Source organism: Ctenopharyngodon idella, chromosome 7 (genome assembly GCF_019924925.1).
Source record: "Ctenopharyngodon idella isolate HZGC_01 chromosome 7, HZGC01, whole genome shotgun sequence".
Lineage (NCBI taxonomy): Eukaryota > Metazoa > Chordata > Actinopteri > Cypriniformes > Xenocyprididae > Ctenopharyngodon > Ctenopharyngodon idella.
In genome coordinates, this window is record NC_067226.1 from 21909555 (window position 1) to 21920958 (window position 11404).

Genomic DNA, 11404 nt, shown 5'->3' on the forward strand with positions numbered 1-11404 from the left:
AATGTGAAATTTAATGTGTTATTTAACGAAAATCCTGACCTTGGCCGTTGGTCTTTAGTGCACGGCTATGCGATGTGCTCGTTCGTGTGACTCTGTTAGCACTGCAGTTCACTCTGTCTCGCCCAGAAAAAGCACACACGTTGTGAAAAATCAAGATTAACAAAAATAAATTATGGTTAAGTTTTCATTTTAGGGTGAACTATCCCTTTAACATTAGTTCATGCACTGTGAACTAACATGAACATGAATATTTTTATTAACTAATATTAACAAAGATTAATAAATGTATTGTTCTTTTTTAGTTTATGTAAGTTAATGTACTAAATAATGTTAACTAATGAGACCTTACTGTAAAGTGTTACTGTTTTAGTTTTGGTTAATGATAACACTGAGTCAAGTGCTGTAAATATAAGTCATCTCTGCTTTATGTCTAGAATCTTTTACATCAATTACATTTTTTTTTCTTGAGATATTGAGAGTAATTAGAGCCACTCAGTGTTTTCCCACAGGCCTCTCCCATGAGATCATTCGATCACTCATTTGATTTGTGGATGGATTTACAATAACTGTAGCTCTGATTAGAGAGAAACTGAAATGCAGCGTTGGGGTGATCATTGTGGATGTAATTTTGGCTTTTTTGTTGTTAGTAAGCTTAAACTGTCCCTTATAGGTATTTTGCCATTTTTGTATGGAATTTATTTAGCTGTAGACTAATACATGCAAATCAAAAACTAACAAAAGCAGAAAGCAGATTAGTAGTCATAAACTTTATATGACTTCAGAACTACATATTTCTCCATCTGATCCCCAGCTGTGAGAGCAAATCCAACACAGGAAGTCTGCCCTTTTTGAACAGGGGTCTATGACTTCAGGAAGGACATGGGTGGTGTATGTGTTTTCTGTAAGCAGCCCCCTCTGAGCAGTAGTTTTGCAGAAATACCCTTCCATCTCCATATGCCTTTATGAAACCTTTTACGAGTCAACAGACCGTATTTATTGTTAGTATTGTAAATGTTAGTGTTCTGGGTCAGCAAAAATAATTTCATACCACCTGCATATTGAGTGTCATGAAATAACAAACACTAATAACAGTTGGTTTGTGATGACAGTTTGAGACAAAGGCAGTTAAACCAGCACACTTTCTCTGGATGTTTTGTTGCTTCAGTAGTTGCATTTTTTTGTTTTGGTTCTGCTTAACTCTAAACAAGCTGGGTGTTTTTTTTTGTTTGTTTTTGTTTTTCAAAAATGCACATCACTTTTACTTTATCACTTTATTATTTTTTTCTAACAAAGGCAAGTTGACTAATATTCAATAGAATAAAGTGTTATTCTTCTATTTTTAACACAACCCATCTCTCTCTCTCTGCCAGATCTGAATGACACCTTCAGTGATTCCAACGCTGACACGGTGGGCCAAATCGTTCACTACATCATGAAAAATGAAGGTAAGGTGAAATGAATGTGAGGATAAAGATGAGTTTAGATATCACACTACTTTCTAATAATGGTCACATGACCAGTTTGACAAACCCTGGTAAAGATTAGACCAGGACTCAAGGCCTGTCAGAATGGATAAAATGTCTTTGTAGGTTTGTATGCACTGAGGAAAATGAGGCGTGGTAACCAGTCAGTCACATTGATTGTGATGTAGCATTGATTGTGACGGAGCATAAACAATCCTCAGCTGACTTTCAGAGCAGTGAATCAACATGAGGTCACACCAGACAACATGTTCTCATATCAGCTGCATTGAGTGTGTCTCCAGGCTGATTCAAATACCTTCAGCTGATTCAACTGACTGCATAATCTACTTAGTAATAAATAGAATACTTTAGAATTTTGGAAACTGAAAAAAACAGAGACGGATAAGAAATAAGTAAGGGATAATGCATTGCTAGCTGTGCATTAAACAATTTTAATGCACAACATGGAGGCAAAGTGCATTATCCTGCTTATACCATGGTCATTTGCCAGCTGTATTATGGGTTTAAATTAAGACAGTGCTGATCAAGCATGTTAAGAAACACATGTTCATGTTTCAGGCTTTGTAAACCAGTCGTGAGTTTGTTCACATTGATTTCTTGGCCCTGTTTACACCTGGTATTAAAATGTGTTTTGGTCAATCGGATCACAAGTGGACGACACCAAATAAAATATGTAAATGGGGTTTAAAACATTTTGAGCTTGTCCACTTTCAATCACATCCAGAGGTAGTCAAAAACGCATTTAACCAGATTGATTTTGTAGTGTAGACTCTCATGTGTTCGAACAAGCACTACTCTCCGCCTGACCTAATGAGTAAACATTATGGGAAGCGTGATAGCCAGAGGGATTTAAACCTTGTCAGCTGAAGACCCAAGTTTGGTTTGAAGATGAAAAATGTACCAAGCACAATGTTCTCTCACCATTCCTGATTTCTAACACGCACTCACTGCGTTCGTTCTGGTTTTGGGGGTATCAGAGCAGAAACGAAAGCTGATGCTCTCTGAGTGTTTTTCTGTCGACTTCGGTGCGTTCATTTATAAATTGCATGAGCTTATTTCATCCATTAGATCGAAAGATCTGAAAAAGCCCACACATTTACCCACCCATAGACCCTCCCCTCGAAGAAATCAGGGCAGAAGTTGTTGAAAGTGGACAAAAGAGACTGATTAAAACACCAGGAGTAAATGGGAATGTGTCTCCCTCGTCTACTTGTAATCCGATCAACCAAAACACGTCTTAATACCAGGTGTAAACAGGGCCCTTGATGGCGTAAAGGCCAAAAATCTTTTGAAGGATACAAGGAAATTTCAGTTGTACATGAAATGGAAACAGTGATCTGAGAAACAAGAATAGCAGAACTGTAGTTTTAGTTGGCTTAGTCTGTTTAGACCTGTTTAGAAAAAAACATTAATAGTCATTCCATGGTAACTCTAATCACCAGCATTTCAAAATGTTTCTTTCCCCTGAGCGTGACATGTGGAGAGGAAGTGGTATTACTGCTTCTTATGTCTTGTGTTTGTGTGTTTCTTTTATATTTCGCCATGTCTACAGCTTGATAACAATGCATGACTAGCAGCACATTAACCTTTCAGAAACATCTAGTGGAAGAACACAATTCATTTAACTTCTTAAAAGATAAGTGGTTCTTCTGTGTAAACGGAAGGAACTGAAAGTTTTGTAAAATGCAAGGCACTTTTACTGCCAGTGGTTGCACAATTCAAGTGCTACCCTATGAAAATATTAACATTTTGAAGTTGAAGTATGGCATCTCTATGTTGTCTTCAGTTGCATATATATAAATGCTTGTACTGATCTGAGGTTAACCCTAATTCTGCTGTTATCTAACAATAACTGTAAGTTCAATAATGTGAGTCAGCTGTAAAATGTAGTTTACACTATTTGTAATGTGTGTGTTGATGGCATGAAGCTACCCTGTGTCCACTAAGATTATGTGCTGCAGTTGCATCTGAAGGCAGTCAGCTGCTTTCATTAGTCAAAAGACTCCAGTCAAGCAAATGGTTCTGCATCGGAGGCTGCAGACTCTTACATGTGCTAATTTAGGAAGTCCTTTAATAAACTCTCTCTTATTCTTTCACCAGCCAACTCTGATGCACTCAAAGCCATGGTTCAGGAGAGTATAGACTCAGAGGGGTAAGTCCTCCTTTTATGTCTTTCATATACTTGCTATTTGTGTCTTCTGTAATCATGAACTAGGCCTTAGTTGTTTAGTTTTTCTTATGTACATCGGCATTTTTAGTTTAGTTGTTCATAATTTGCACAAATTATGTTTTGAATTTGTTTAATAACAAAAAATACATGCATACATAAACATTGCCACACGCGCACGCACGCACACATGCACGCATGTCTGTTTCACTACTGAGGACATTGCGTAGACTTCCATTGATTTTATATCAGGTTAATGGTATAAAGGATATCGCCTAGCCCAACCCCTAAACCTAAACATCACAGAAACGTGCAAAACACTAGATTTAAATAAAAATTTATGATTTGGCCCATTTATAAGCCTTTTTAACTAGTGAGGATCAGTAAAATGTCCTCACTAGTCACTTTTCATAATATTTAACTATATAAGTGAGGACAATTTGGCCCTCACAAGTAATGTTGAACAAGTGCGCACACACACACACACACACACACACACACACACACACACACACACACACACACACACACACACACACGACAGTGACGTCAATAATTAAAAAGTGAATTTAAACTTTTTTTACTATAGTTTTATTTTGAATTTGCTTTTATTTTTGTTTTTAGTTTTAATGTTAATTTTAGTTTATAATAATTCTTTTTAGTAATTTCATAATTTGCTTGTCATTTTATTAGTTTTTTGATTGTTTTTATTTATTTCCATTTATTTTTATTTCTAATTTTAAGTTTTTCAACTAATATTTTATTTTATTTCAAATTTATTTCATTTAACAGAAATGTTTTTAATAGTTTTAGTTTTAGTCTTAGTTAATGATGATGATAATCCTGATTTAAACCTAAAAATTACATAAAATCAAGTATAAAGAAGAACAAATAAAATACATTTAAATTATTTAATTAAATTTATCACTGTTTTTTATGCTGGTAATTTAATTCAATATGTGTTGAAAGTATTTTCAAGTCTTTTCTCTAGCGGTCTCATTTTTTTTTTTTTTTACCTCATTTTATATAAATAAATTTTTAAAAGCACAGTAGCATACTTTTAAAACAAGCATGAATATTTTGCTAGTGAATGTGATCAAGAGAACTACATCTTTTGTGAAGCAGTACCTCGTCCCTCCAAAAGATGGTGCTGTCACATCTCAAATATCACAACAGGACAGATCCGTGTTGAGGGATTGAGGTGGTTCTGTCTGTCTCATATGACACATTGTGGGGAAAATCACCAAGAAGCAAAAAAAGGAAGTTCCAGGAAGACTTTCAAAACCTCATATACAGAGGAGTCATGGAATAGGGGTCTGGGTGGAGCAATGGTGTCCACCCTGATACATATGTAAAAGAAATCAATTTTATCATGCTCTGTTTTACCAGCATCATGACATCAGTTTATAGATGGTGACAGTTAATTTACTTGGTACTATGACTACTGTCATCAAGATCATCTTTAATCTTATCACAGGATGAGATTAAAGATGAAAATTGTGACATTTCACTTTTTTTTTTTTTTTTTTTTTTTTTTCTTACCTCAGCTATAATACAACATCATCCTGAAACATTTCAAAATACATGAGTGAATGTTTATTCATCCTGAAATGTTATATTTTAACTCTATTTTATTCATTATGTAATTCACATTCTTGCACATCAGTCCCTAGATTAAAGGGAACGTTCACTCATAAAAAATGAATGTTCTGTCATCATATACTCACTCTCATGTCATTCCAAACCTGTGTGGTTTTATTTATGCAGTGGAACAAAAAAGGAAATAAATGTACTGGTTGCTTTCAAGCTTCAACAGTTTGAAAGGACTATGAAAGTATTTTAAAAGTGGTCCTACTGTAAATGTGTACTTTAGGACTTCTGATTTTATATGATAGTCCTTTTTCACTGATAATCTTCCCCTCCAGTGAGCTTTTAACACAAGAAAACTGCTGTAACCCGATCAGTGACAGAACTGGAATTAATCATTTCAGTAGGTTTAACCAATTCATTAAAAATGTTACACTTGTTTTCACAGAAAATTATAAAATATATAATTTACTTTGAATATAAAAAATACTACAATACTTGAGGCTTAGATCTCCATTCATTGTGATTTACATTGACAAGCTCAACCAGAATATTCTTCAAAATGTCTGCTTTTGTGTTCCATGGAACAAAGAAAGTCATATGGGGTTTGGATAAGGACAGGGTATGGGTTTTTGTTTGAACAGGAATGTGATTAAATGATGACAGAATTCTCATTTTTGGTAAATCCCAAATTTCCTCTAATGTTGTGTGTATGGTGTATGGTTTTTTTTAGTTGGTCTGAGCATTCATGTGAGTACCAGATTTGGGTTGAACAATGAGGTCACTCTGCTTGAGTCTCACATGCCGTATAAGCAGTGTGAATTTGTGAATTTGCCTCCTCCAGTCAAGAATTATATTATTAAGACCGATATAAAGAGGAGCAGAGGATAGGGAAGGTGAAAGGTGTAGAGCCATGTAAAAGGAAAAATAAGGAGTGGTGCTCAGAATGAAGTGTGATTGGGTGTTCTGCTGAGGAGATGTTGCGCTGTCCATTTTCCAGACCTACTGTGGAGAGCACAGGGCATCCATGGAGGAAGAATCTGGGGGTGTGGCTTATGTGCAGAGGGGTGGAGTTTGCCTATTTATATTACTTGCAAAATGTGTTTTGTCACAATACACAGCTATTTATAAATAGTCATCAGTGGGGAAAGATGATTTTCGCTTACAGTGTTGGGGAAGCTATTTTAAAACTAGCTTTGCAAGCTACAAGCTGCCCAAGAGTAGTTCAAGACAAGCTACCCTTCGGAAAAAGTAGTTCGCTACATTACTAGAGAAAGTAGCTAACTACTCTGAAGCTACTTAAAGGGACAATATTTTATATGCATAGTTATTTGATTACAGTTTTCAAATTACAAATAACAGTGTGTATACAGTTGCAATCAAGGATCAGTCGTAGAATGTTCTTGAGTGGCCTGTACAGATTTAAATCTCATTGAAAATATTTGGTGGAGTTTGTAGAAAGCAGTGGTAACATGGAAACCAAAGACTATCAGTGATCTGGAAGCTTTTTCAAGTGAGGAATGGGCAAAGATTCTGCACAAAATTTGACTTTTGGGGCTTGTATAATTTTGTACACGTATGTTTAGAGCCAGTTTGATTTTTTTTTTTTTTTTTTTTTTTTTTTTTTTTTTTCCCTTCATTTTTCATCAACTTTACATTCTCGGAATCACTCAAATGTGTATTAATAAGCTTTGTATAATAGTTTAGTGCCTTTGATGAATTGTTTCAATAAAATTTTGTTGTCAGCAGCAAAATGTCTTGCGGGTTAAGGGGGTTGAATAATTTTGATTGCAACTGTATATAAAGGATTGTATATGTATTATGCTTTTGTTATGAAATTAATATGAAAAGAAATGTAAAATGCATTATTGGATTGTGCACTGTTCAGGATATTTCTCTCTGATCCACATGGAGATGCAGAGAAACGCAATTTCCCACATACTCTGAAGAATAGAAACAAAAATCCCTCCATATGCGCTGCACTAATACACAATTATTTTTATATTATTTTTTAAAAACTATAAAGGAGAGAAAAACAGAAAGGATAGATCACATTTTTCTTGTCTGTTGTTACATGTAAGTCCTTGATGCTACATCACTTTATTAATAAAATTAATTGGACTAATGAGGATTCTAAAAGAAAATGTGCAGAACCCTAATGTACTGTGCAATAGTAAGGAATGCAAAAAGATAGAGAAAAGCTAGAGATCGCTTTATTAAAAACAATAATAAAGAACTTTTATTCAGTTTAACAGCATTAAGTTAAAGGTCCAAATGTCCAAAAACACGGTGTATTCATGCAACGTCTTTACCTGCGGTACAGTGTTGTTTACAAGCTGTATATTCCAGGATTGTTCTCAGTTAATTGTAGGTAAATATTCAACTTTATTCAGACCAGCGCTCTTTTTCGTCTCTGCCTTATAAATATATCTCTGTACTGTTTTACCATACCAAGCGTTTCAGTGCTTTAGTAAACAGGCTGAGTTCTCAAACTAATTTGGATTGTTCTGCTTACCATTTGATGCATACATTGAAAAGAACAGACTTAAGAGTATCATTTGCCAGTCAGACATCCTAATATAGTGATGTAGCATTTCATTTCACTACAGGCTACTTGGAAAAAAATAGCTTGCTACTGAAAACGCTACACTACTTTAAAAGTAGTGTCACTACTGTCAAGCTACTGAAAAATGTAGTTAAGCTATTGCAACTACTCCCCAGCCCTGGCAGCTAGATGGTGTAGTTACGACATTTACCAGCAGGGGCTAACTGGACCATGGCAACCACCAGAACCTTGACCCCCTAATAACTGCATTAAGGACCATTGATGTTTATAAATGGACAAACTGATCTTGCACTGTTTAGTTATGGCTCTCCATTGCCAAACACACTGAAAATAGTTCTGTGGTAGTGTGTGTGTTTGCATGTGTATCTCTTCCTCCTTTGTTCTTCATAGCCCCTCTTGCAGGTGGCAATTGAAGTATCTCTGTCCTGCTCTTCCTCTGCCTCTCGAGCGAGGCACGCGCACATATGCGCACAGAGCAGAACAACATCCCGCAGTGTAATGAAGACAGATAAGAGAAAACCACTACATTTCCCTCTTTTTTTAGTTGGCAGAGTGGAAGGACAAAATAAATAGAGGCAGAAGGAGAGAGGAAAAGACAGATAAAGCAGCAGGGGAGAGAGTCAGGCTCTCTAAAGTATCTGCTCCAGTTCTGCTGCATTTCAGCTAAAATATAATACCTGTGAAAGGTGAAGCTTTTTTTCAGTGTTAAATGCATTCTTCTTTTCTGCTTTGTGTGGTAGAGCTCAGCAAATATATATTTTATACTAGATAGCTTAAATATTATATCTTAAGTATTGTAGTAACATACAAATATTGTGTGTTTATATATAAATTATATATCGGTATAGGTCTGAAATGCCTTGGAGTCAGAGAACTATCAATTCCATCAAACAGCCATTGTCGCAAAGTAGATTCAGTAAGAAATTCTGTTTTTCACAAAATGAAGACAAGGAAGAATATTTAATACATGGTAATAAACAACATTTACCTAAATATAGTGTTATTTAAACTTTTACTCTACAGTCTTAAGACTGCATTTATGTAGTAAAAACAATATTTTGAGATATTACAATTTAAAATGACCTTTCTATTTGTGAATCAGTTCAGACTGTCTATTTAGGTGAATTGATTCAAAACACACATTCATTAGCATAATCACTTAAAAATGTTCAGTTTTTTAAGAAATTAATACTTTTATTCAGCAACCCACCAAAATGACAGTAAAGACTTTTACATTGTTGCAAAAGATTTCTAGTTAAAAAAAGATTTCTGTTTCAAATAAATGCTTTTCTTTTGAATGTTCTATTCATAAAATGAAAGCATATTAGAATGATTTCTGAACGATCAAAAATTAAAAAAAAAATCCAGATTTGCCATCACAGAAATAGGTTTAATTTTAAAATATATTAATAATGAATCAAACTTCCCCATTGTGATGCTGCTTTTACTGACATTTTAAACAGATGCTATAAAAATATTTAATAATATTAATACTTATGACTCATGACACAAGGACTAAGCTAATAACTCTTTGTTCAAACCTAAACTGTGTCCAAACAATAGCATAAATACAGTTATTTTGTTTAAATACTGTGTGAAAGTGTGCATTATGCTATGATACACATTTCAAATATTAGTATGCTTGAAAAAGGTCAGGTCAAGTCAAGCACATTGCGGGCCACATCACCCAGCGCAGTGTTTTCTGTTGTACATACCAAATTTTGGCAAATGTAACTAGGTCGTCTTTGGTATTTTATGCAGTTAAGCTGATATTTTTCTGTTCAATTTTCTACAGTGGCCCTGTGACACCAACTTCTCCAAACACACCTACCAGCCCAGAGAGCCCTGCACTACCAGTGTTGCCGCCCAGCACAGCCAAACACACCTGCAACCACCTGCACACCATTGGAGGAGTCGGAGGACATAAGAATATCTGCAACCGCTGCAACCAGAAAAAATGGCCTCTGATGAGACGCTCGTCCAGCAAGAAACTGGACAGACGCAGTTACATAGGAGAGATCACCTGTGCTGTCTGTGGGCAGGTGTGTTTTACATACAGAAACACGCTTATATATGCAGAATTACATACAAGGCATGAGTCAGTTTTAGTGACTCTAATAAATAACAGGTCTTTTTATGATGTATATGTATATTTTTATACAATAAAGTAGATATTTATTGTGAATATTTCAGTCATGATAAATAGTTTTAGCATGTTAATAGATATGACAATGTTAATGTATTTGGTCTTGGCGGACTAGATCTGCTACACTTTTAGTTGACCATTAGGGGGCAGGTCTACATAAATCCCATTGTAGATCTAGGCAGGTGGAGCTGGGGGAGGTGGAGGGTTTCAGAGGAACTCTGATAGCGCACCGCAGGACCAGCTTACAGCAAACGCTGAACCAGACTATTTAAATGCTGCAGAATCAACAGAGGCCAATTTGCTTGTGCCATGCAGTAAATGATGTGATTGCTAACAGATTGCATATAATGCCTTTACATTCAGCCTGTGCCATCTGGAGTTTCATGGCGAAACTAGATATTTAATGTGTATTTGTTGAATATCTGTCGGTTACACTTTTGAAGGACTGTCTATTCTTTGATTTAGTCTGCTCCTTTGTTTAAAAAAAAAAAAAAAAAAAAAAAAAAATTAATGTTGGTCTATACATCTACATCATCACTGTGCACAAAGCAGGTCCATATCGAAATGCTTTACTGAGCCTGGTGAAAAAAAAGAACTGGACTGGCCCTGGATCAATGTGCTTAATGGTGTTCAGGTCTGGGCTTTGTGCGGAGACTGCTCTCATTACATCCTCCTTTCTCTAGATTCCGGGTGACAAAGTGTGACCCCAAAGCGGCCCGGGATAGACGGACATTGCTGATCACTGAGCCCAATGGTAGTGTCCCTGCTTCACCTGCTACCGCTGACCCCCCTGAACGCAGCACACCACCACAGTCACAGGTGAGAGGCTTTAGTGGAGAAGAAAACATACTTTTCCTCAGGATGGTCTGTCATTCCTAAGGCTGTGTGTCCACCAAAAAGATTTTTCCTAAAGCCAGGGTATTTTTTTGTTTTCAACTGCCTCCAAAGAGAGCGCTATATATTTAAAAATGGCATCAGCGTGACAAGCTACATAAAACGCAGCACTTGTCACAGTCACGTTTTACCCAGTCATCCAATAACAGTAGAGGAGGGGCGGGACAAATACCACTCTGACCAACCACCACATCCTACTTGCACAACGACTAAACAACAATGGAGCAAAAGTTAATATTGCTGCTGTCTTTGCCACATCATTACACTACCATAATATTTATATGAAAAATAATCCTTGGAGGAGTGTTTAGTTTACTGCCACCTAAACACTGTACCTCCAAAGCTTCTCAAGTGCCAACAGCTGGCTAAAAACACTTTGATGGACACACAGCCTAAAGTTGCAGCCACATTTAGTGTTGTTCTGCAAATTTTCGTGGGAAAAATCCAGTCACTTCAATAGGAATCCACGTGGTCGGGAGGGTGAAAGATTTCCCCTTTCAGACACTGCAGCGGGTTCAAATTGGTCATGCGTATCTGGCACGTTTATGAACAGAAAGCTG

The 11404-nt window shown here is 36.1% G+C and overlaps 1 protein-coding gene across 1 annotated transcript in view; it reads left to right on the forward strand.

The window, feature by feature from the left end:
- rell1 (RELT like 1) overlaps positions 1–11404 on the forward strand; it is a 25818-nt gene that overhangs the window by 12762 nt on the left and 1652 nt on the right. The window contains 5 exon segments of the mRNA XM_051899939.1: positions 1371–1445; positions 3585–3636; positions 9600–9828; positions 9830–9846; positions 10634–10769. Of these exon segments, the coding sequence (XP_051755899.1) occupies positions 1371–1445; positions 3585–3636; positions 9600–9828; positions 9830–9846; positions 10634–10769 (509 nt within the window).